This window comes from Macrobrachium nipponense, chromosome 30, assembly GCF_015104395.2.
Source record: "Macrobrachium nipponense isolate FS-2020 chromosome 30, ASM1510439v2, whole genome shotgun sequence".
NCBI classification, from domain to species: Eukaryota; Metazoa; Arthropoda; class Malacostraca; order Decapoda; family Palaemonidae; genus Macrobrachium; species Macrobrachium nipponense.
Window position 1 is genome coordinate 60,875,838 of NC_087218.1, and position 27,010 is coordinate 60,902,847.

General features: G+C 38.8%; 1 protein-coding gene across 1 annotated transcript in view; it reads right to left on the reverse strand.

The window, feature by feature from the left end:
- The window catches only part of LOC135202565 (histone-lysine N-methyltransferase SUV39H2-like), a 294,666-nt gene extending 290,277 nt beyond the window's left edge, over positions 1–4,389 (reverse strand). The window contains exon 1 of the mRNA XM_064232058.1: positions 4,165–4,389. Coding sequence (XP_064088128.1) covers positions 4,165–4,254 — 90 coding nt within the window. The 5' untranslated portion in view covers positions 4,255–4,389. The remainder of the gene's footprint in view (positions 1–4,164) is intronic.
- Between the last annotated feature and the right edge of the window lie 22,621 nt (positions 4,390–27,010).

A 27,010-nucleotide genomic window follows, 5' to 3' on the forward strand; every position in this document is an offset into this window, starting at 1 on the left:
GGGGATGCGTACCAGACCCCCGTGAATAGTTAGAACCCGCAAAAGTTACCCACGTAAAAATGCTAAAAACAGCCTATTTTGTTAGTTAAAACTCAAGAAAAACCTACTAAAAATTTTCATACTTGGTTTTTTAATAGTTTTATCACAAAAAGTGCATTTTATGATGAAATCGATAAAAAAAAGCCCAGGAATTTGTGGATATTTCTCATATAAAAATACTGTGAATGTGCGAATTTTTCGTGAATAATGCGAGGAAACATTCCTGAGAGAAATCCGCAAATTTGTGAGTCCACGAATGCGGAGAACGCGAATAGGGGGGGGGTCCACTGTACTTGTTCCAATACTAAAATTCCTGAAATTGATTCAAATGCAACTATAATTTTTATCTGTTCAGTAATGTACTCAAGAAATTTTCATCCTTTTTGAAAAAGAATTAGTATGGTTCATATTCACACTGTTCAGTAATACCCTGAGATACAAGCAGCCCAACATACAAATTTTTTGAGATACGAGCTGCGACTTGGTCCATATTTTTTGTCTGAGATACAAGTGGAATTCCGAGTTGTGCTTCAGGAGGCTGCTGCTATTTGGCTCAAAACCAGCACTTTTTAATGACACTTATTTGTCACATTTATTTAACATTTTAAAAGGCAAGCAAAAGCATACCCATCTTCTAGTTAAGTAAGTTCAAAAACAGCAAAAGAGATTGTTGAAAGTATTGCTTTAACGTTATACATACTCGTGGCATAAATGTGTAAAGCCATGAACAACCGAACGAGAAACAACTTTTGTGCTAAGTACAACCAAATTGGACAACAACAACATCCAATTGGCTTGCATTTCAACCATTGAACGATAGTAAACAATTGCCGTAGTTATGTTATAAATGACGTTGTGTAGAATAGGTCTGATATATTTTATGTAATAACTTTATTCACCAATTTTTTGTCATAAACAATTTACTAATCTGTCATCTGCTCGGCGATGGTTTGTGGTAGCCAGATGTGTGACAAGGCTGGAAATCTTTTCCCGCCACAACTTCGCTGTCAACAAACTCTCAACATAGTTCAAGTGCAATTTGGAGTGAATTAAGACCAAAATGTGTACTATAATTACAATCAAATAAGCACTGTGGAATTTTAGTTGTGATGGCAGTAAGGAAAAAACCATCGATTATACAAGGTAAAAATGAATTTCAGTTCAAACCATGACCCTGGGAATAGGAAGTTTCATACTTTCACTAACATAGGCAACAAAATGTTTTATTACGCTGATTACAACTGCAATCTTGAGTAAAATCAATAAAAATTACATATATATGCTCATAATGTTCAAATTAGCGCTGGGAAGGACGTTAGATCAATGCCGGTTACGAAAGGGACCAGAGGCGGAAGACGCCATATTGGATTTAAAAACTGCCTTGAAAACATATTTTACAAAGATCTCACATGCTTATTTTAGTTTGTATGGCGCTTTTACATATCACATTATGTTGACGAAACCTCAATCTTTTGAATGGTATGCTTAAAGACATAATTGTATTCTTGCTTCACCAATTAAATATCAAGTGAATAAGGCTGAGCCACCTGAGTACGATGGATCCAAGGCAGTTGTTTCCCCTACAGCAAAATCTCATACTGATACAAGTGTTCGTTGTACAGTTATTGTCCAAAAACCTGCTTGCACTATCTGTGAAATCCATTGTAGGTCCTGGCAAACCCAGCTAATGGGCAAATAGATGAAGGGCACACAAAGCATACTGGTCAGTTACCATCTGCCCGATCAGTTATTTGCCAAGAGAAATGACAATGCAACATTGGTTGAATGATAATGATTGCATTACTTATTCCTTATGAAATGTGGAGGCCACCCTATTGCCACATGTCAAGCCAGTTGATAAGTTAATGTACCTAAGTATGTAGTAACAAAACAGTGCTTTGTCAATTTTCAAGCTTAAGGACCAATTTACAATTACTTAGAGGTTACATCTTCAATCTCCTTGATGACTTGTACAAATACAACAAAAGCAGATTACCTACAGGTCAATTTCCTTTGAATTGACATTACGAACTGGATATTGGTACAGCAGCCGTACCCCTGATTGCGACAGATATTGGTACGGCTGTGAGTTGCACATGCGCGAACCCTCGTTTGCCGCATCAGGCTTATCAGTGACAGCAAGAAAATGACGATCTAGCAATGTGAACTGTGTAATAACCCATAGGTTTTTGCTGAAAAACAAACGTTTCCAGGTTTCAACAAGCTGAAAAAGGCAATAGACGTCTAACGAAGAATCAAACTTCCAGAAATTGTATATCCGTAGGTCATGAAAGATCGAATCGGCCCTGAAAAGAGCTCTGAAGAGGAGAGTCAAAGAAGATTTTAAGCTTAGCTAGTAAAGTAGTACAGCAGTCAGTAGTGCTTCCATTATGGGAAACAAGCTGTTAATATAGACCTTATTTGGATTACTTACAATTGATTAGGCCGTTTACCAGAGGATCGACTTTGGTAGTTTTCCTTCCTACCATGAATACAGCAGAGCACGATTTCTGTGTACTTCAATTCTTCTTTGAATCTCCTCTTCGGAGCTCTTTTCAGGGCCGATTCGATCGTTCATGACCTACGGATATACAATTTCTGGAAGTTTGACTCTTCGTAGATGTCCATTACTTTTTTTAGCTCGTTGAAACCTGAAAATATCTGTTTTTTGGTGAAAACTGATGTTCAGAGGAGATTCAAAGAAGATATGAAGTACCCAGATTGATTAGTTTAGCTTTATTTTTCATGTATATAGTAAAAAATCTAAGTATGAATAAGTATTATTGTGATTTTTTTATATATTCATTTACTGTCAAAATGTTTAGGTGCTTTGGTGATGACAGTATGGTGCTTCACTTTGACATTTTGAATTGAACATGTTCAGCGAAACAATTCATTTCGACTATTAGGGTAAAAAACCGCATGGTACAGGGGTGGACCATGTACGATCAATGTGTACAACCCCCAAAAAAGTACATTATAACGCGTCTTGACATTGGAGATGGGCATCAGATGCGGCTTGTTGTTGGTGAGAAACGGAGCTAAAGACCTCTACTCCGATGTCAGGACGCGTCATAATGTACTTTTCTTGGGGTTGTACACATTGATCGTTCATGGTCCACCCCTGTACCATGAGGTTTTTTACCCTAGCTCTATCAACAGTGCGCGGTAACTGGTGCATGGTTAGCAAACTACCGTACCTACAGCAAGTCAATTGCGCAATACGGCACCACTGACAGAACCTGACGTACCCCAACTACACCATGTTATTTGTACGGAGGGAAATCTGAAATTGACGCATGCGTGTGCAATTCACTGCCGTACCAATATCTATCGCAATCAGGGATACGGCTGCCGTACCACTATCCTGTGCCTTGACATTAAGTACGCAAGTGCATTTTTATTGAAACAAAACACTTCCCATTCGCTAGCGTTCTTGCATTCTGGATATTTCACAAATGCTCTTTACACCTGTCCTATTAGCCTTGTACAAAAGGCCATCGTACTCTCGTTGTTGTTTCATCATACCCAAAACCCTTAAGGTAACACCTAGTAATAAATAAATATATAGCTACATAGCCTAGGTGCACTAATTTTGTAATAATTCAATTAGCATACTAGGCGAAATGCCGTATTGGATAATCCCTACAGAAACTACAACGGTCCCTAATGAACCTAGCAGTCTGAGGCATAGAGAAAAAGCGTACCCTACCTAAAGGAGATTTTGCTGAATTTGCTCACGCTTTGGACTAACCATAAGCTACCTATAACTTGACTCTAAAGTCCTCTCCTAGGATTTTGAATCAATTTGATTATACGTTAATTCTGGTTTGCCCTCGAGAACTCCGAGATGCTAAGCTTAGCCAAGCAAAGCGTACCGCAGGATCTCCGACAATTTCAGCTCCTGTCCTTGAAGAATCTCTCTTATAACTTCTGCCAACATTTCCTGCAATTCTTGAGCCAATGGCCTGATGAAATTTCCAGTCAGTTCCCACTCAACATACAAGAGATGTTGCGTAAAACTGAGCTAATAATGACACAACTACAAAACAACCATTCCCATGAAAATAGGCATTTAAATACAGTCGTTATTTTTTCTTTTTTTTACTTTCTTTTCCTACTTACCAGTTTCGAGGTTTTGGGATCCAATTTTTGGCTGCATTTCCCACGATCTGGGGACAATTCCTTCAAGCCGTTGTTGTGAACGTCGGTCATTATTATATATCACTGGTGGGTGTCAATAACATGCAAGAATAGACTCACTCTGAGGCCTAAAACACAAAATACGACTAACTCGAACTTCGGTGCCGTCCTGTCAAGTTTAAAACAACAACATCAATTCGGCGGGAAAACGTTAGCAGCCGCCGGGCTAAAAGCTCTTTATTTCGTTCGAGTTCAATAAAAATAATTGGCCCTTAAAAGATTCATTTAATTATTTTTCAAAGTTGTCTCAAGATATTTTAGTGCCTCAAGTATGAATCTGGGTTTCTCTCTATTTTTTTCCATTAATTAGAAATGTTTGGGAGTACCGGTCGTAGTAAATCCTTTTCCGAATAGTGTATACGCGAGTTGCCATACTAACAATATTAAAAAAGACAAATATACATTTTCGTCGGGTTATAACCAACCAGGAGACGAATCAATAAAGGCCACTGACAGTAAATTTTATTTTTTTAAGAGTACTTTTTGCCCGTTCGCGTCACATCTTGAAAAATAAAGATATATTATTTACGACACAGAAACTGGCAACTTTTACGCTCGTATGAATGTGTGGTTAGCAGACTTTTCGTGTCGAAGATCACTCGTCAGTGCTCATCTTCATGAATTAAACTACAAAAAATGTCTAATGAAAAGCATAATATTCGTCGTGTTGTTACCCTCAGCAGCTAAAGAATTGCATATCATAGATATGACTTCATGCTTCGATTTTGGCATTTTGTGTTTGTTTATGAAATAAATTATCTTTGTTATCGACTTCGAATATCCGGCTTGTAGCATTTCGCCGAACACTATATAGGCTTTTTTATATATATACTGGACACAACATCCAATGTTCTACGATCGTTTTTCTCAGGTCCCACTCCACCGAAGGCGCTCTGCGAGACAAAATCAAACTGTAATTTACGTAATGTTGCAAAGACATCCCAAGATGACATTCCAAGATTTATACGGCATGCTTCATATTAACTGTTGAATTTTTACTGTAATAGCGCTCACAGAACTTGAGTCTTCAGCCTTTTCTTGAAGGCCCAAATATTTTTCAGTCTTCCTGATTTAAAGTTGGAGCCTACACATTGTAGCTAGTCTTTGAGCCGTTAAATTTAAAAGCTCTAAAGGCGCATTTTCGCCCAAAGAACTTTAAATCAACTTTAGCTAATCTTGTGTTAACTATCCGCTGGATATCCATATTTTAAACATTTTTCTAGCTTTGACAAGGAGCCACTGCAATTACCAATACAAGGATAATCCTGTCCATAGGTGCAACGTTGTCGGTACGTTTCAGAAATAATATGCTTTTTACAAGGCAAGGATGTTAAACCCAATACACGGGCTTGAGACTGTCATGGAACAACTTACAAGTAACAAAATACGGTAGATATTGAGAACGTGAGGGAATTTAAATATTTAGGAAGTATGCTAACATCCCGAAATGAGATAGGCATAGAGAGGTTCTAGTTAGATTTAAATCATGGAATAGATTGTTTCAGTCAACAACAACTTTTAGAGAAGAAACATTGCATCACAAGGTCTGCCATATTAAGAATTTACACCGTTATCAGGCTAGTAGTTCAAAGGTCCAAAGCAAGGGAGATCAAACCACGGGAGGCACAATATTTCTGGCTACTTGCGCAGCATCAGTGGCCACCGCGCAGCCTACTTGCGCACATCCTTGGATTATGACATCCAAGTGGACCACCAAACCTTGTTTACCCCGAGTCGGACCTGACTTTTCATTCGTTTACAAACTACGTAGGCTGGTGACTGGCAGGAAAACATTCGTACTTCACGATTTTATATATAATATATATATATATATATATATATATATATATATAATATATATATATATATATATAAATATATATATATATATATATAACATGACTTGTCTCACCGTAGTGGCACTGTTGTTATTCAACAAAAATGCCAAAAATACTGCACTACCTGCTATGTATTTGTTCCTCGGATTAGAAAAAAAAAAAATTATGATAATGTTAGTTTTCACTGGTTCCCTCAGAGCGACGAATTAAAACATTTTTCTTACCATCTACCATATTAACATAGTGAGTTTTACTTAACTCTTCTTCCTACTATAGTACCCGTGAGTTTTCTTCAACAAATCTTCCTATACTCTCCCGCAGTGGTTCCCAAACTAGGGTCTGTTCACCCTTAGGGGGTCCAGGGGAAGGGCTTGTCCGTGACACAATGAAAACAGTTTTTCAACACCAGAAAAAAATTGTGAACATTTTCACCAATTCTACTTTGTATTGAAAACATTTTATATTTACTTATATATGTACTTTGTGCAGGAATATGCAAGTATTAAATGTACTATGTTGTACAAGGTATCCCGGTATGGAAATAATAACTTTTGATTGGCTGGGGTTCTCGGCAGACTCAATATCATATCGTGGGGTTGGGGTGGGGGGTCCTTGTCAATATCCAAAGAATTTTTTGGATATTGGTCCTCGTTATGGTCAAGTTTGGGAACCACTGCTCTGCCGAATATGACTTCAGGAGTTTTATTTAGCATTTCTTCCTATTATCTACCTTACTTGACCTTATGATCTTCATTTAACATTTCTTCCTATATTCTGACTTATGATCTACATTTAACATTTCTTCTTATATTTTACCGAATTTGACCACCTGGGCTTTTTAACATTTCTTCCTATTGTCTATTTTGTGACATACATAAAAAAGAAATTTATTCATGATATTACGTCAATTGATATAGTAGATTGTAGTTATATAAATATCTTTGCTGAGAGTGTTGCTTGTTCGTTGTATAATTGTGCCGGGGGAGTGTGTCTCGTGAAATTGCTGGCGTTTTGGATGATTTTGGTCGGTGGGAGCGGCTGCTGAGTGATAGGGATGGCTCGAGAGTTTGGGAGGCATTTGACTGGAAGGATAATTTCGGGAGTGACTGCGATGATGTTTGTCGTCTGACTGATGAGGAGTTTAAACATCACTTTGAGAGTAATTATAACCCCCCAAAATGCTCTTGATTTATGTGGAGTTGATAATACAGATGTGACTATACCTGTTTTAGACGGTTACGTAACTCCTCATGAAGAAAGAGTGCAGATAAAGAATTTGAATCCTAATAAAGCACGTGGACCGGATGGTCTATCTCCAGGTATGTTCTCACAGTTGAGTGGGTACTATGTCTATACTCTGTTTTTCTTTTTTTTTTTTTTTCCATCTGTCCATCTGCCTGCGGTGTTTGCGCATGGTAGCACTGCATCCCGGGCTTTAAATAATATCCTATTTCGAATAATAACGGTGTAATTCGCATACAGTAAATTATTAAAACACTTTTCAGTTGCAAATGTACACCCAGATGTCCTTTTATTAACCTAAAACTCACACATAGCGTAACTATTTTAAGCCAGGGACGCAGTGTTACCATGCGCGACCACCACAGGAGGATGGACAGATGGAAAAAAATAGAGTATAGTTTGCCTCTTTAATGGAGTATTTGTCTGTCTTGTACCCATTGTACTGGGTTACAGCTAAAATGTTTGAGTTTTAAGAAGGGAAATGGAGCTAACCATAACAATTATTATCGGGGTATAAGTGTCACCATTGCCAAGCTGTATGATATGGCTATATGTGACAGATTGTACCAATGGTTTCAACCATATAGGGAGCAAGCAGGTGCACAGAAGAAGCGTGGTTGTATGGAGCATATAGTCACACTACGGTTGATCATAGACATAGCTAAAATTAAGAGTAAAATTATATGTCACTTTTATAGATTTTTCTAAAGCATATGACTTAGTGCCTAGATAGAGGTTTTGCGTTTTGAAACGGTTGGGATGTGGGACAATAATGCTTGTATCTGTGATTGCAATGTAGTGTTACCGAAAGTGCTGTTGGCTCAGCAGCAGGGCTGCCAGATTTCCACACTAAGGAAATCCACGCTCGGTCTCAGACAGTTGCCAGTTATGCAATATATTCGATTTTTACTCGAACTCCTGAGGAATGTTTAACTGTGTTATCGTGATCTCGGCAACGTGCTCAAAACTTAGCGGTATGAATTACCAACTAGTAGCTTTTTTTTCATTTTTTTTTTAATAATTGATAAATATGGATAGACACTGACCCTTTCCGTTTTTAGCTCATTTTGTTTAAACATTTAGTTAGATTTTTATTCTAGTGTTTTTGATGAGAGGCTAAAAGAAGCAAAACTTCTCAACAACAGTCGGTACTCCTTTAATTTGATGATGAAAAACTGGAATGAAACTTGATTAATTTGTCGATGAGTAGCATAGGTGTTTTACAACAAGTTTATATATATAAGGCATCTTAATCACATCATCGTAATGAAATGTAACGATAAATTTATAATGACGTTCAATCCGGCATTATTCCCATAAATATAATGACTAGACCTATATCTTGGGCCAACTAACACTGTTGGTTATATGCTCGCAAGCGAACTTGAAAAAAATAATTATCACAAGACTGTATCATTGCAATTACATAATTACAATCACTTTCATAAAGAATTGAAGCTGCAAATGTAATAGTAAGCACCAATGTTATAACTACAAGTATGTCTTATTTTTTAAAGTAAAGTAAACTGACAACGTATCCTGGACCTAGGCTAATGTACTGAACCATTTAATTTTACATGAGGATTTAATTACCACTGCATTATACAAGTGTAATGGTAATTGCTGTATAGCAAAGAAAGATAAAGGAAAGGAAAACGCATCTTCGAGAAATTCTGCACCAAGGAGGCATCAGCGCATGTTTTGGAGGTGCCTGTTCTCATGATGGTTCTAGAATCGGCAGGAGTTCTGTGGAACTTGACAGCAGCGTTGCCGTTTTTTCTTCACAACAGTGGCTTTTAGCAGTGTTACTATACGCAGTTCTGATTTTCAAAGAAATCGTAGTCGGAAGCGAACGTTCGTGAGCTTCAATTCCGCTGTCCTCTCAGCTCATGAAGGCACTTTTTAGGCGAGTGCTTCACAAACTTTCAACAAACGTTTTTTCACATACTTAGGAGCTCATTGATATTGTAAATCGATATACAGTAAATTATACGTTTTCTCATTCATTTTAGACCTGTCACATGCAGAAATATAGTGTTTTATAGCTTTATTTTCATAAAAAAAACATAAAAAGCCAGTGAAGAATTTTTTTCTTCAGTGCCGTGGAATTTTATTCCACAGCGACGTGGCCTGTGGTCGGAAAAGCCACGGAGGTTGCCAGATGTCACCAGAAAGCCACACAATTCGACGAAATTCCTCAAAACGGCAACCCTGCTTGACAGGCGCCGACGTGATGTGAGAAATGCCGCGATTTCTGATGCAATACCTCGTCTAGATTCTTCTAAGAAGTTCCGGTAATCTCGGGAGTCTGTGACGTTCGCCGTAGGCCCCGCCCCCAAAATGCTGTATAAATATGACTGACGAAGTAGCAGGGATCAGAGATCCACAGTAAAAGCCACAGATCAGATTATCAGTGAGAGATCAGCAGCAGAGATCATCAGAGTGAGATACGAGAAGAAGGACGAAGGATCAGAGAGGAAAAGTCGCTTGAGAGTTGGTTGAATTCTGGTCAAGTCGTCCTTAGGAGTGGACGACCGAGGCATTTCGATGTAGAGCAAGACTTCAGAGAAGAAACGTTTTACAAGAGGTTTTGAGGAGTTCCTGCCCTTCAAGTATCAAAAATAGACAATGTTTTCTGCAATACGGTGTCAAGAAGACATCTACAATTACAGTTCTCCTTTGTGAAGCCATCGCTTCGAGTCGCAAAACTGGCCAGCAAGTACTTGAATTACCTCACCTCTTCCCCAGTTCACGCATTGTAAGATTTTGCCTTTTTTTATGTAAAGAGGAGACACCATTCTGCATTTATCTTTGTTAGTAAGCTTGTAAATAAACCTTTGTTGTGTTAGTGTTTCTTTCTATATTCGTATCCCCAGTTTCAACTGTTGGTGTTGAATTTCTTTTTGTTTATCATTACAACGAACTTGGAGCGGACCTCTCTCACAGTTCGTAACATTGTGGCGACCTTGCTTAGAATATATTCAGCACTTTAACAGGTTGAAACAGGGAGAATATAGAAAGAACCAGAATGAGTGAGATGGTGAAAGAGTTTATTGAGTCGTGTAAGCTCCTGGGTCTAGAGGGGAATGATCTCCGTGAGTATGTTGAAAAGAAAGAAAGAGAGAAGTATGAGAGAGATGAAAGAGCAGCTGAGAGAGAGGAAAGAGCAGCTGAGAGGGAAGTGCAGCAAACGAGAGAAGCAATGACAATGCAGCAAGAGAGAGAAGTAATGAGAATGCAGTAAGAGAGAGAAATGTTGGTAATGCAGCAGGAAGAGAGAGAGAAAGAGCGTATGCATGAGCAGGAAGAAAGAGAAAAGGTACGTATGCATGAGCAGGAAGAAAGAGAAAAGGTATGTATGCATGAGCAGGAAGAGAGAGAGAAGGAGCGTAGTATGCATGAGTTGGAAATTGCTCGGTTAAGGGTGTATAGATATTTAATGTTATGCTGTATATTAATTACATTACGTACAGTTTATGAACATTTTGTACATTTGCTTTGTATTATTCTATAGAAGAATTATATTTATGTTTCCATGTATATTTCCCATTGCACATACTGTGAGACCACTATTTCATTATGCATCGTGGCAACATTGTAATTAGATGTGTCAACACTGCCTTTATTTCCCGCCATATGCATAGTCAGTCACTGTCCAGTGGTCAATGTAGTGACAGGCGCGGACCTGCTTCCCGCTGCTGTCGTCTTGATGTCTGTTTATCTTCATTACAAGATTTTAAAGAATCTACGGATTTAATTTGTCACCCCTTCATTCCATTTCTTGCATGGATGTATGTGGCAGCATCCCACACAAAGGGAAAGTACTCGTAACAGTCGGACAGGCGAGAACGAAAACGAAGCTGATATGTTAGGCATGAGTGCAGTGCTGAAATTAGTACCAAAGTTTGATGAGGAAGATGTAACAAAATATTTCATGTGTTTTGAGAAGTTAATGGAACGAGTAGGTTCTCCTAAAGAAATGTGGACTTTATATTTATAGTCAGTCTTAAGTGGTAGGGCACTTACTGTGTATAGTTGCATGTCTAAGGAGGAATGTGATGATTATGATATTGTGAAAGAAACTGTTCTTAGTGCGTATAGGTTAGTACTGGAGGCGTACCGTAAGAAATTTAGAAGTTTGAGAAAGTATGAAAATATTACGTATGTAGAATACGGTAAGAAGTTAGAGAGGCTGTTTTTTGACTGGTTAACTTCTGCTAAAGTTGATGATTTTGATAGTTTGAAGAACTTAGTGTTGTTAGAAAACTTCAAAGATAACGTATCACCTGAGATTAAGCTTTATATAGAAGATAGGCGAGAAGTATCTTTCGCAGGAGCAACTAGGTTAGCTGAATAATATAGTCTAACTCATAATTTGAGTGTTAGTAAGAAACGAAATGATCCTTCGTCTGGTAGAGTACAAAGCGGTAAAGGTTTCAGTCCTAGTAATAGCAATGCGAGTAAAAGTGACTATTCCTGTTATACATGCGGAAAACCAGGTCATACGTCTAAGGTTTGTAAGAGTAAAATGGCATTTAGTGGCTCAGAATTAACTTGTTTCTGATGTAATGGGAAAGGGCATTTAGTGAGAAATTGTGCAGTAGCAAGGAAGGACGGTAAGAAACCAGTATCACTAGTTAACCTTTCATCAAGTAGGAATGATGTGATGAGAGAAACTAGGAAATTTTTTGGTGAATTTCTGGCAGAGGGTGTAGTTTCCTCTTTTGGAGGAGTATTTTCGAGAGAAGTAGTCTTGCTTCGAGACACAGGAGCTGCTGTCTCACTGATTAGGAGGGAGAGTGTGCCAAACAGGGCAGAAATCAACATGGAAGAAAAAGTCATGTTAGGTGGATTTCCTAACACTTTAGTTCTTTGTCCTTTGCTGAAGTTGAATTTAGAAAGTCAGGTAGTGTCAGGAGAAGTGAAACTTGCAGTAGTTGACAGTTTGCCCGTTGATGGCGTTGACATTATTGTCGGTAATGACTTAGCTTTATCCAAGAATGTGAATCCTGTTGTGAGGGATATTCCAGTGCCTGAAATGGTAGTAACTAGGTTAGGTTTAGATACAGACATAGACTAAAGTCATAATTTGTTCGTGGATTTGAACGAGAGTGAGTTCGTGGATTCGAACGTGAGTGAGTTCGTGAATTCGAACGAGTGTGATAGAGGTGGCGAGGTTGATCTTGGCATGAGTGTGGCTGAGAAACCTAACTCTATTGTTGACAGTGATAGCCAAACAGAAGGCATAGCTGTCGAGAGTAACGTAGTAAATGTACCGGTATCTAGTACTAGTTACGGTGATGAATTAGGCCCTAACTTTTTGGATAAGGATGAGCTAGTCAAATTTCAGAGAGAGGATGAGACACACTAACCCGAATTTTTGAGTGTGAGCTGGATGATGATCTCGATGATGTGTGTAAGAACTTTTTGTTTAAAGGACGAAGTTTTGTGTCGTTATGTTCGTCCTAAGTCAAGTAGTAAAGGGGAAATCACCGAACAATTAGTGGTTCCTAGGAAGCTTCGTGAGCTAGTTTTGAAGTTAGCACATAATGAGCAAGGACATTTGGGAGTAAATAAAACTTTCAAGTGTATCAGTAGTAGGGCGTACTTTTGGCCTAAAATGAAAAATGACGTAAAGAGATATGTTCTAAGCTGTAATGAATGTGAAATTGCCGGGAAACCGAATCCGAATCAAGTAATTCCCAGAGTTCCGTTGTGTAATATTCCTTTAGTAGGCGAATCTTTTGAGAATGTAGGTATCGATATGGTCGGACCTTTGTCTGTAAGTAAGGGTAGAGAAGATTGCACAACTAATCTTAGAGTATTATAAAAACAATTTAAGATATGTTTGGCAACTAGCAGAGGAGAACGGAAGCACGAGAGGAAGTCAAGGGGAAACTAAAGGGAAACATGATCTTAGAGAAAAAGAGGGAAGTTTGCCAGAAAGAAGGTTCCGCTTTACCTTATAAGTTCGAAGGTCCTTTTTCTGTGTTAGAGGAGAGGGGAAATATACATTATAGAATTAATATGGGTAAGAGTAGAGCAAAGTCAAAGAATGTAAACTTGCTTCAGAATTATAAAGAACGCCCTGTACCTTGGCTGCCGCCCGTGCCTTTGGTAATTGTGTCCCAGAAGGAGAAATTAGTTTTGAGAAAGACGCAAGAGGTGTCTTAGTCTTTCAAAGTTTTGAGCAGAGTTCAGAAAATGGTAAAAGTAAGAGAGAAGGATGATGTTATAGCAGATAGCCTCTCTAGAGTTTTCAGAATGAGTAGCCTGATAACCGTTTTCTATTTTGGCACGAGTAGTTCAGTGAATGAAGAAGTGTTAAAGCTTTATGCAGAATTGTTCCCCTGCTGTTTAATTCTTGTTTCTCTTTGGTAAAAAATCAAATCAGTTGATTTCATTTTTTTATCTTTTTTGGGGGGACGTGTAATGGTAATTGCTGTATAGCAAAGAAAGATAAAGGAAAGGAAAACTGATCGCCCACCAGCGGTAAACTGGGATTTTAGAAACCAACAGAAACAGATACTTTAGGGCGACCACTGAAACCAGGTTGCAGTCAATAGTTCAACCGGCAAACGCCTGACTTTGTACTAACACAAATCGTAGAAATGACCACCATAGGAGGGATCTGAATGAATTCTATTCGAACATAATCTCCGCTATGCTTGCTTCGGGCTGGGCTGCCTATAGATTTTGTCAAGGTAATTCTCGTAATATACCTCGATGGAAAGACTTGGTTAAAGATCTGTATACATACTCATGAGCAATGTTTTTACTGTGGAGACAAAATGGTAGCCCGAAGGAAGGACACACTGCATTACTAATGAGACAGGCGAGAGCGCAGTTCAAACTTGCTCTTAAGCACTGCAGATCAAATGAGAAACAACTAAGAGCCAACGCAATGTCTAGAAACTTAGAATCTGGTGATTATCCTCGTCTTTGGAAAGATATCCAGTCCTTAAATCCCAAAGCTAAAAAGATATCACCGAGTAAGGGAAGCAGTCGGAGACAAGGCTATCGCAAATGTATGGGGCAATTACCTCAACAATATCCTGAATTGCATAAATGATCAAGATTCCTGAAGGGATGTAGAGAACCTCCTTACTGACAAGATTCAATTTCATTTTGCAGACCGTATTACACCAGGTAACATCAGCGAAGCCATAAACAGCCTACCTAATAATAAATCGCCCGGCTGTAATGGTCTTCTCGCAGAGGCTTTCAAATTCTGCCATCCGATAATTTACATTTTGCTAGCTGACCTATTGAATGCGTGCATAATTCACCAGTTTCTTCCAGACTCCCTACTCTTAACCACTTGATACCATTAATAAAAAACAAGCTAAAGGATGCAGCTGACCCTGGCAACTGCCGATTGCCATCACAATGATCGCATCAAAGATACTTGAGTCGGTTCTTCTAGTGAGACTTCTCCTTTTTCTACACACCACTGACATCCAGTTCGGGTTTAAAGCAAACCACTCAACCGACACCTGCATCTACATACTGAAAGAATTGCTGAACTACTACCTGTAATCAGCCTCTCCAGTTTTCCTTTGTTTTATGGATGTGAGAAAAGCATTTGACAGAGTAAACTACCTGCAGCTCTTCCTGAAGCTGCATAAAAGGGGCACACCCTTACATCTAATTGGCATTTTACATTGCTAGTTCTCTACAAAGCAATTCTATGTCAAATGGGGTAACGTATTATCGTACACCTTCGGCTCCCTAAACGGGTTTCGGCAGGGGGCATTCTCTCTCCATTCTTGTTTAATACGTACACAGATGCCCTGAATGTCAAATTGAACTCACTCCCAATCGGATGCACTGTTAATGAAACAACTACAAACAACCTCTATTACGCCGATAATATGGTTCCGATTTCCCCATCAAGGTCCAACGACTCATCGACACTTGCCGCCAATATGCAGAGAATTTTGATATAATTTACAACGAAACCAAGACAGTGCATGTCGCTGCTTCCGAGATCGCTTAAGCATATTGCAGAACCACAAATTATCCCCGGAAACCATCGCTGGAATTTGTGCACGAATTTCTGTATTTGGGTCACATTATCACCGACGACCTAAAAGATACGGCAGACATTGAACAGAGGCGTCGTAAACTATGTGCAACTGGCAACATGATTGCAAGGAAGTTTGCCTTCTGTCACCGAGACGTGAAACTGCTGCTCTTTCGCTCGTACTGCTACAGTATCTATGGCTGTTCCGTCTGGACGAACTATACCCGAGAGACCATGAGACGTATCATTGTTATGCACAATGACATTTTGAGACACCTCACAAACACTCCCCGTTACCACTTCACCACACAGATGTTCATAGAAAACCACCTGGACAATTTAAAAATCATTGTAAGGCGAACAATGTCCAGTCTGGTAACCCGAGTAAGAAACAGCAGCAAGTTGCTCATACAAAGCATCCTATGAAGTGAAGCAAGAAGAAGATCTACATTGTGGGAAAGATGGGAAAATGAAGCCTTTGTCCCCTAAAGGACTTAATCTCTGTACTGCAAGATGTCATCTGCAGATTCTGTCATTATTAATATATTTATTGATAATATTTTACTTTTTCATTATTACTGTGAATACTATCAAGTTAAAAAAGTTTTTTTTACATTCAACTTTCGTATTTAGCCTTCTGGACCTGACTACTGTAACCACCTAGGGCCTCTAGTTGAAATTTAAGTTATATAATCAGTGCACTATCCGTCATAACTCTCAATGCATTTTTTTCTCACCAATATTATTTCTGTTATTACCAGTATTATGATTACTATCCTTTATGCTACCTCAGCTATTTTGCGGATAAGTGCCGATTATTCATTTTTTAATCATGCTGTCTCATGTATCTAGATTGTGCATGTTACTGTCTGTATTTTGTATAATACATGTATATGGCCCTGAGCTGAAATAAAGGATATTATTATTATTATTATAATGTTCCCCGCCAGCAGGAAAGAAGGAAGAAATGGAAATTGGCAACTGCCGTAGCCTGGAGCAGCTTAAGAAATTTACATTTAATACTAAGCAGAATAAATCAGAAGTGCTTGTAGTACATAAAAGAGCAAAGAAAACAGGTGTCCACATAACACAACTTAAAAATGGCCCAATTAGTAGTGTAAAAGAAGACAAATGGAGAAGGGTGCACACTAAATAGCTCAAAGGAAATAATTATCAAAACGAGAAATCAAAAGGCAGACAACCTACTAAGAGAAATTAGAAGATACAGGGATATTATAAAAGTAGGAAATATAGCACTAGAAGTGTGGGAAAATATCTATGAAACAGTAGTGATACCAACATTATTTGCCAACACAGAAACACAGAGTAACATCAAGGTTGAATGCGCTAGAGAAAATGTATTACACGCTCCTCCGAAGAATGTACGAACAGCCAAAGGGCAAAACATATTGGGGAATTACAGCGGAGTTCGGCATGCGGCCGGTAGCCTACAGAATAGAGTCTAAACAAAGTATGCTTTTCCACAACATAATAAACTCGGAGGAGAGTAGTTTAATAAAGAGATAACAGATGATCAACCAAGAGCCCCGATGGACTGTGGGCAAAAAGCATAGTAACCATACATAATAAATATAACAGAAATTAATGGAATGAGAGTGTACGTCAAAAAAGCATTGAAATAGGAAATAAAGATAAAAATTAAGCATGTGACCGAAGAGACCTTGGAAGAGAAGAGGAAAGGAATGAAGAAGCTGAGGTTTATAGAAAACTTCAGGGAAAATGAGTACAGCAGGGAACTTGAAACAAAGGACGCGTGTATGATAATGAAAGCTTGGCTGAATACATTGGACTTGAAGGCTCACTCCCCAGGCAAGTACAAGGACAAGGTTTGTGATATCTGCAGATTGGAAGAGGATTCCATCGAACATTTATTCAGTTGTAAGACCATACAAAAAACAAAAGAACAGGACATTACTTTAGAGACCCTGAAATCCCCTAACAGAAACTGAATGCACACTTTATTAGTAACAATTTTCTTTTCCTCGAATTGAATATATTTGCATATGTTCTCGCTGTATTAGGTTTTGAGTTCAGTCAAGTCATTGAGCCATGGGAATTCAGGTCAATTTCATTTGGATTGCCAAATAATAAAATAATACGTGCTTTAGGAAAGGGAGCAACAAAATTCTGACAGATTTTAAGAAGCAATTCTATAACATGGCTTGAGGATTTGCTGTTATAATCGCCTGTACTGCAGTAACTATGGACCTGGACAACCATTATCAATGGCAGACGAAAGTTTGCTTGTTGAAATGCAAGGTTCTGGAGGAATAGCTAGTGGAAAGAAGATTGCTCCTTTTTGTAAGGGTAAAGAGAGAGGAAAATTCTAGCATTATGAAGCATATCTACATTGGTTACACCAGGAAAGATGTATGGGGACAGTGTGGCTGACACTGTTAAGCAGCTGACAGAAGGTGATATGAAAAGAATAATGGATTTAGACAAGAAAAGGTCGTTGTCGTCGTCTTGGAGTAATGCTAAGGTCACACATTCACGTATCAATGAGCGCATGTCCACGCATGAGCGGAAATTGGTAGTTGGTAACAGCTTACGTCAGTAAACCATAAATGTTCCATAAAACATATGTAAAATCGTGGACGTACGGTGACGGGTCGTCCGAGCGCTAAGCTCCGCCCACTGGAGCACCGTAGCCCACTTTAGTTTTGAAATGTTCAAAACAAGTCGTGGGTGGTCATGCCAAATGTCACCTGATGTAGCTCCAGGCATTGCACGTGGACCCACGGTTACTGCAGCGGGGCAGGTGCTGGGGTCACCAGCATTGCTCGCCGCCGCTGTTTTCTTCCCTCCGCAAAGTACGTGGGCCTCCTAATTGTGCTGTAGCCTATGGGGAAACCGATTCGCACATTTACAACCCTGTACGATGTGGCAACACAGTAGCGTGGTATAAAAGGTCAGGTCGGCGCCCTCAGGTCAGTTGTTGTTTCCATCTCCGATACCAGCAGTCTCCTCCAAGTACTATCCATAACGCCCTTCAAGATGCCGAACCTCACAAAACGACCAAGGAAGGGACCATCAACATCACATCTTCTTGCAGGACCTTCTTTCGGCCCAGAGAAGACTCCTACAGCCACTCCTGCAGACACGCAAGACGAGGGAAATGTCATCCTACACCTACAGGAGTCGGAGTTGGATGAGATACAGAGTGATGACAACGACGTGGAAACTCTCCATGAAGCTACCCCCACTGACGATGAACAGAACGTTACCTTGATCGAGACAGAGGACAGCCAAGACGTCAAGGACGACATGCCACTGGGGTGTAAGAAGAACCTCTGTGTCATCCTGTCGGACGAAAATGAGAGGCTGGTGGTCGAGTGGCTCGAGCATGAGGCCCAATTCATATACAACAAGGGGATGGCTACCTACAAGGACAAAGCCAAGGTGTGGAAGGCCTTTGATGACAAGGGCATGTCATTTAGGCTACCAGTGACTGGCAATGGGCTCTGGACGTGGTTCTCGTCCCTTAGGAGCCGCTTTGGATGCCTCACCGCCAAGAAGAGTGGCCAAGGGGCGAGCAGATGACTGATGGACCAGGAGAAGTGGATATTGAACATATTCCACTTCCTCAAGCCCCACATCGTCCGTCAGAAGAAGCCCAAGATGTTGGGACTACCAATGGTATGTATATTATAATGTCTGACTTAATATTTTTTTATCTGCTTAAAATATACAATATTTTACAGTACATGCAGAATTCTATCAAAGTGAATTTACAACCTTGACTTTCAGAAGTGCAATATTTTTACATTCTCTCATACATGTTCCATCACTTTACAGTCTGCTCTGTTTTTAGGCCGGCCTTTTTGTACCCACAACGGACTTTGCCGGGCCAGTTCCAGGTAGGTGTCCAACCATGCTTGCGTTGCACGTACATTTGCGGCGCAACTTACAGTGCTGGCTTTACGTCCATCAGCCAGTGTCCTGTTTACCAGCTGGTCAAGGTCATTTCACCACAATGATGCCCACAATCCACGTACATGGGCATACGTCTTCATGATATGTGAATGTGTGACCCCAGCATAAAGCAGCCTTGCGTTGACATGTGCTCTTGCTCCAGGGCAGCCCGTAACATGGAAAAGGCGGTACAGATCAACTTATGAATGATGTGAGAAATAAATTATGAATCTTGTGGGGAATTTGAGACTGAAATGGAAAAGGGCTGATAAATTATACTTGAGCCTTGGAAAAGCTTGTGACAAAGTAATAGAGGATGTTGATGAAGTATGGTATAGAAAGCAAAGGGATGAGAGCAATTTAAACGTATTTAAGATCAAATTGAAGCATGTCACAATATGTGGGTGGTTGAGTGACACTTCATGCGAATGTGGACTGAGGCAAAGTGTGCTAAGTCTCCATGCTCTTCACTATATCAATGGCCGAAAAGATGCAAAAGCTAGAGACAAGACATTAGGCATAAGTGAAAAATAGAGGGCTGTGAAAAGTAGTAGTGAATGCACATGTGAAGAGAGCAAGGAAGACAACTGAGTTTGAACAAAACAAACATCTGGAAAAGCAATGCAGCAGCCTCTATGACTACCCAGGTATGGAGGAACTGTTGAGCCAATTTTCCTTTTAGGAAAAAGTATATCATAGTTTAACCAGACCACTGAGCTCATTAACAGCTCTCCTAGGGCTGGCCCGAAGGATGAGATATTTTTACGTGACTAGGAACCAATTGGTTACCTAGCAAAGGGACCTACAGCTTATTGTGGGATCCGAACCACATTGTATCGAGAAATGAATTACTATTACCAGAAATAAATTCCTCTGGTTCTGCGTTGGCCAAGCCGAGAATCGAACTTCGGACCACCGGGTTGGTAGCCGAGCACGAAATGCACTCGGCTAACATGAAACTTCCTTTTAAGGAAAGTCGAATATAAATTAAGGGAAAAGTGTGGAGGTATTGAAATGGATTATTAGTGCAGTAAATGTGGCACTGAGAGAGAAACAAAATGGTGAGAAATGCGGAGGTCTGTAGGAGTGGTAAAAACGGTGGTTAGTACAATTGAAAGTATGGATCGGCGAGTTTTGAGATGGGCTGGTCATATGGAAAGAAGAAAAAAACGATATGTTCGTAAACCTGAATATTTAGAGTTTCTGGAAGAAGGAGAAGAGAAAGACCTAGGTGCTGAATGCATGCAAAGGTGCATGCAAGATACCAAGTTTTTTTTGGTATAGTGTGTGTGTGTGTGTGTGTGTGTGTGTGTAGGGGAATCTGAGACATTGCTGATGAGGCTGTTCTACGGGAGTGAAGCATCTCATGTTAGGAAAATTTTTTGCAAAATGGTTTGTGTATGATTGATTCAGGAGTTAAAAAATGAATGCAGCAGTCAAGTTTTTTACTTGAAGCAAACTACGGCTTAATGATATATTATATGTATGTATATATATGTGTGTGTATATATACATTATATATATATTATATATATATATATATATATATATATATACATACATATATATATATATATATATATATATATATATATATATATATATATATGTATGATATATATATATATATAATATATATTATATATTATATATATATATATATATATATATATATATATATATATATATGTATATAATATATATATATATATATATATATATATATATATATATTGTATATATATATATATATAATATATATATATATAAATATTATATATAATATTAATATTCACTTTTATGAGACATGTTGCAAAGAGCTTCTACGAAATGCCACAGTCAGGTCTTTCTTGTGCTTTTTCTTTAACAAATCTCCACCCATCTTCAGTGACCCTTCTCATAATTCTCATCCAAACAGGTCTAAGTCTTCTAACACCACTGGTGCCCACGGGAGCCCATATGATGCTACCTCATACCCTTCTTTCAGGGTTGTGCAAAGGACTTGCCTGAGCCATCTCATTTTCCTTCCATCATTCTCTCGTCTACACATGGAACTTCCATAATTTGAACACAAACATTAAGCTTGTGTGTAATCTTATTTTCGTATGCCATTTCAATATATTTGATTTCCAAATCTTATTCAGCCTGTTCATTTCTTATTTATCTTTTAATCGTTCACTAAGTTCCAACTCAAGAGAACCTATACTGGATTTCATTGTTCCCAAATGTTTGATGTTTCCACCTAATTTTATTTCGCCCCCTTGTGAATACACTCCGTCCTCATCACTTCCGTTTTTCTTAGATTTATTTTGAGTTCAATCTTCTTCGATATATATGATGCATTCTGTTAAACAAGCTTTGCATCTTATGATGTTTTGCTGATTGACGCAGAATCATCTTCATAATCGAAGTCTCTCAAGTTTGTATTTTTTCTCCAATCTAAACATTGTCTTTAATTTTTTTATGTTTTTTATCATAACATCTATGAAAAGGGCAAACACCAAAGACGAATCAATATTTCCTTGTTGCACCCGGCTGTTTACTGCAAATTAACTAGACAAGACCCAGTCAGCATTATCTTTGCATCTACTTCGTTTACTGATAATTCAATTAGCTTCAATATTTCATGGAAATACCATGACATGGGACTTCCATCATGCTGGTCTGTGGACGCTGCCAAATGCCCTCTCGTAATCAACAAAAGACATCAAAATGGGATTTGCAAATGCCATACATTATGGCAGTGTCTTCATACAAGTATTTGATCTGTGCAGTTCTCGTCTTCTTTAAAACCAGCCTTTCAGTTTCTAAGCTTTTTATAAGTTTCTTTCTCCAGCCTGTTGAGAATAAGCATACTGATTATTTTCATTACAACCGACTTCACTGCAATTCCCCTATAGTTGCAGTATCAAATTAGGTCTCTATTCCCCTAATTCCCAATCATCGGGCAATTTTTCCTCATTCCATATTCTATAGTGATGTCGTTTAGCACTTTCCGGGCTTCATCAACCCCTGTTATATCAGTCAAACTATCCTTCCATGCATATTTCTTATTTGTGACTTCACAAACATGTTCCTACCAGTGTTGTCTTTCTTCTTCTGAAATGATTGAGCCATCTCTCCTTTTCACCTAAGGATATTTCATAAATAATTCTGTGGGCTACTCTTACATCAAGGCAATTTTCAGAATAGAAGTCTTTACCAAAATCGTCATTCTGTTTATTCAAATATTTCCTCTTCTAACTTGCTGATATTTGTTCAACTTCATTATCTGGACTTGAGTGCATAGCACGTTCCAGTTTGCGTCCATCATCTACCCTGGAATCTGTCTACAAGCACAACTGGCTTGTTTTCTTCACTGTGTCCCAGGTCTCACTCAATATCCAAAGTTTCTGACTTGTCACCCTATATAGCAGCACTTCTCTACCAGCAGAATGACACACACTCTTGAATTTACACTAGTCACTGTCGATTGTCTGCTTCTCCTACATATGTGATCTATTTGATTTCTATGAGTACCATCTAGAGATGTCGAAATGTATTTATGGATGCCCTATTGTTCAGGAAGAGTCTGAATTATCTGCAGCTTAAAAACTAATAACATGCAACCCATTATCATTTGCACTTTCTCTTAGTCGTTCCCCACCCACTACTACAGTTTTCATGCCTTCAATAGCAAACTGTAATACTCTTACTGCTCTGTTTTGACTCAAATCCACTCAGTCAGTGCCTTGTCTACATTAATTGGTATTAGGATCTGCCCTACTTCTCTATCAACTCCATTTACTCTTCTTGAATAAGTTCACACATTAGCCATTCTAATCTCCGTGATTTATAAACAGCTAAAACGTCCATTCCACACCTGTTGAATTAATTTTCTACTTGTTCTAGCTATGCAATTTGATTTAGGGTTCTTGGAACCCAATTTTCTATTGCCAATTTATCTTTACTATTTGTAAACGGAGATTCTTAACAACCCCATATTACCTAGGACTGAGGGCCATTTGTATATAATGCTTACCCATTTAATTGACCCAATCAATACAGAATTCATTGGTTAAATGCACTTAAGGAAAGTCATTTCTTTGTAGCATGCAGTTCCTAACTGACTAAGGGACACTTGGCGCTGCCTACTGCTTTTTAACCAAGTTCATCCCCAGACATCCAGAGTAGTACCCACGGAGACAAAGCACTCAGTGCCTTAAAATTGTCCTCCTTCCAGCTGCCAGTGATTTCTAGTACTTATCCCAAGGGAAGCCACAATTGTTGACTGTGCATCTTGTCTTTACCGCAAGATGTGTCAACATACAACCAGCTAGGACCTGGTGCTCACTAAGAATGTGATTAAGATAATAAGGAGATCAATAAATAATGAAGTCAAAATCTAAATTAAACAGAATCTACAACCTTAGATAAAAATTTGTCTTCCACATCTTTTATTACTGTTATTATGATTATTGCTATAAGTATTGCAAAGGGGGACCCAAAGAAAAAAACTTGCAAAGAGCATCAAAACCATAGACTAGGCAATGGACTGCCGACTCCTATTTCTTGAGGCACCACAAATTTTTGATAGAAAAAAAAAAGCCAAGCATAAACAGGTGAAAGAAACAGAATTTCTCCCCTACCATCACACCTGACACAGGATTTATATTACCTTGTCCTGGATGATCTGTAATCCTGGTTAGCAGCCTCTCCCAAATACCATCATCGATTCGGCCCAGATCTCAACGCATCCGGAACTGATATCGTCACCAACCTCTGGCGCGACCAATCAAAATGCAGCTGAGTAACCAACCGTCATCTGTACAAACCCTCCCCTCCCCTTCCCGCCTGCTAAACATCATCACATAACGTCATGTCATTTCATAACTCTTTGAACATGACCGCCAGAGCGCGTTCGAAACGTCAGAGGACATAAAACTGAAATAACAGGAAAACTTTAAGCGTCCTCTGGAAACTTGATACAGTAGCTACACGCCGATGAAAAGATATTAGGGAGAATAGAGAAGACTATATCAACTGAATGCCGTAGGAACAACCATTACTTTCAATACTATTAGTTTAACAATCATTTTAAGAATGCTAATATTATTAGATTGGCAAACCTTTCTGTGAGATCAAAAGACTATTCAATTTAATAATAAAAAAAGGGATAAGATGAGAAATAAACACTGAAGTATTTTACAAATAAACAAAACAAACTGATGCAAGCGGATACATTAGGCACTTGGGAGAGAGGGATTCGTGGTGTCATATATATATATATATATATATATATATATATATATATATGTATATATATCTATATATATATATATATATACTATATATATATATATATATATATATATATATATATATGTATATATATATATATATATATATATATTAGATATAATATATAATATATATATATGTGTGTGTGTGTGTATTGACAAAGTGACTTGTTAAAACCTTTCATCATTCCCGTGAAAGCAACTTGGTCGCGTGATTGAGTGTGATGTTACGACCAGTAACTGATTTGGTTATCAGTTTCGTCCTGGACAGCTATAATGTGCTGTTTCCTGTCTGCCAGCATTTCTTTGTTAAGCGACATCTGCAAAGATGTCGCTTAAAAGAGAAATGTTGGCAGACATTATGCCTGTGCAGGACAAGTTACTTTGTCAACAAGATGTGTGTAGGGACTATGAACACGTTTCTCTCTTAGCTTTCTAGTAAGGAAGATGGAAGCGTGGGGAAATATAGAAATCTAAAGGAATGCTCACTATCGAAAGGGAATAGGTAAAATAAAAAATAGACAAAAAATAAAATAAAATTACGCGCCAGTAGACAGACAAGCTTCGGTTTAAGGGAGCAAAGTGGAATGAATTCCTCGAAAGTTACTGTTCAAGCTGTGTGTGAAACTTAGGCCCCGTCCACAAGGTCGAGCTTTGGTCGTCGAACTTTGTCCGATGTGACGTCAGAAGCGTAGAAACAGCGAGAAAAGTCAGAACTTTGCCGCGGTTTCTCCGCTTCTGACGTCACATTGAACAAAGTCGTCGAGCAAAGCTCGGCCGTGTGGACGGGGCCTTAGTCACCTCAGTAGGACTGGATGGTTGTCCTTGTCCCTCTTTCACAACTACGATCATCACACGGCTTTTGACATGACTGCTCCCACACTACAACCTTGGTTACACTCTCTGGAGAGAGAGAGAGAGAGAGAGAGAATAATGCTAGTGTCGTTACTTCTAGAACAGGGGTTTTCAACTTTTTTTTTTTTTTTACAACGTACCCTTTCGGGTATTTTTAATGCCAGTAATGTACCCCCTCCACTTCGTATAAAGAAAGTAAATCAATGTCAGAAAAATTCCATTGTGTATATTTGCAAGTACTGTGCTGAAGGGAAGTAGGCACATAACTCTCCTGACATAACCAGTATTATTGTAAACACAAATAATTTCATAAAAATAAAGAACAATCTTATTACAATTATTTACCTATTTCTATGCAGTAAACTTTCAAGGTTATGGTACTGAGCTGCTAAAAACAAAATACATTAATATTATATCAGCAGCAAAAGGAGTTACTAAGATTGCTGAAACTGTTTTTCATCAGCTATACTGGTGAGCTGGGAAGCAGTTTTTGCTAAAGCACATCGAAGGTCGGCTTCCACATTAATTCGAGACCTTAGTTTTGATTTTATGACAAGTAATAAGCTGGAAAAGCCAGTTTCACACAGATACTACGTTGACGGGAAAAGTAACTGAGAACGTAGAGGTTCCTCTGCAACATATGGATATGATTTGGATATTTTACAAAAGAACCTGGCTAAAGGCTTTTTCTCAAATAGATCACTAGCACTGGAGCCATTCACAAGTTCAATAAACTCTTCCTCAATAGCATCATTAAAGAAAGCAACATCTGTATGGTAAGGGTCTCTAATTTGCTGTGAGTTCAGACACATGAAAGTATCTGTCTACTTCATTTTGCAGTGAGCAAAGACAATCCATTAGTAAGTGATACTAATGGGGTGGGCGTACCGCAGGTTGAAAACCCCTGTTCTAGAATATGGTCATATGATTATGTAGGCATCTGATTATGTGTCGTTTACTTTATATGGACATAGCCTCGTCACTATAAAAGGTTTTTGTCTATCATAATAATTTCCTCTCATCAACATTTATTAAAAATGACAGTAGTAAATCAAATTTTTATGACAATTTCACGGACGGAAAGTAGAAAAAACTTTTCTTTCGCCTTATTAACGCATAATTTTACCGCAGTCTCTGGATTTCGACTGAATTTAAACGAGGAAAACCTTCTGCATTAAATATACTCATGTAAATGGAAATCTATCGCATTTGATGCCATCTCACAGAATGACCTCTCACCAACAAGTGATAAAGATCAATTCATTTATACGAAAGCTTGATAAACTTCTTGACATCCTCCTCTCCCTTCTAGAGAAACACCCTCCCGTCAGCTTCCAACCCAATATTCCTCGAAGTTCATCCCCCTCCCCCCCCTCTCGGCGAAAAGCCATTCCCACCCCCCTCAGGTGGCACCCCGCTGTCAACGTACAAAGCAGAAAGTGCCAATTAGGTTGCACCTCTATAAGGCCCGTGGACTGGTCTGTGGCCTCCTTTACGCTTCACGCCGTGAAAGCGTTTGAGAGAGAGAGAGAGAGAGAGAGAGAGAGAGAGAGAGAGAGAGAGAGAGCTCATTAGACGGTTAATGGCATCCC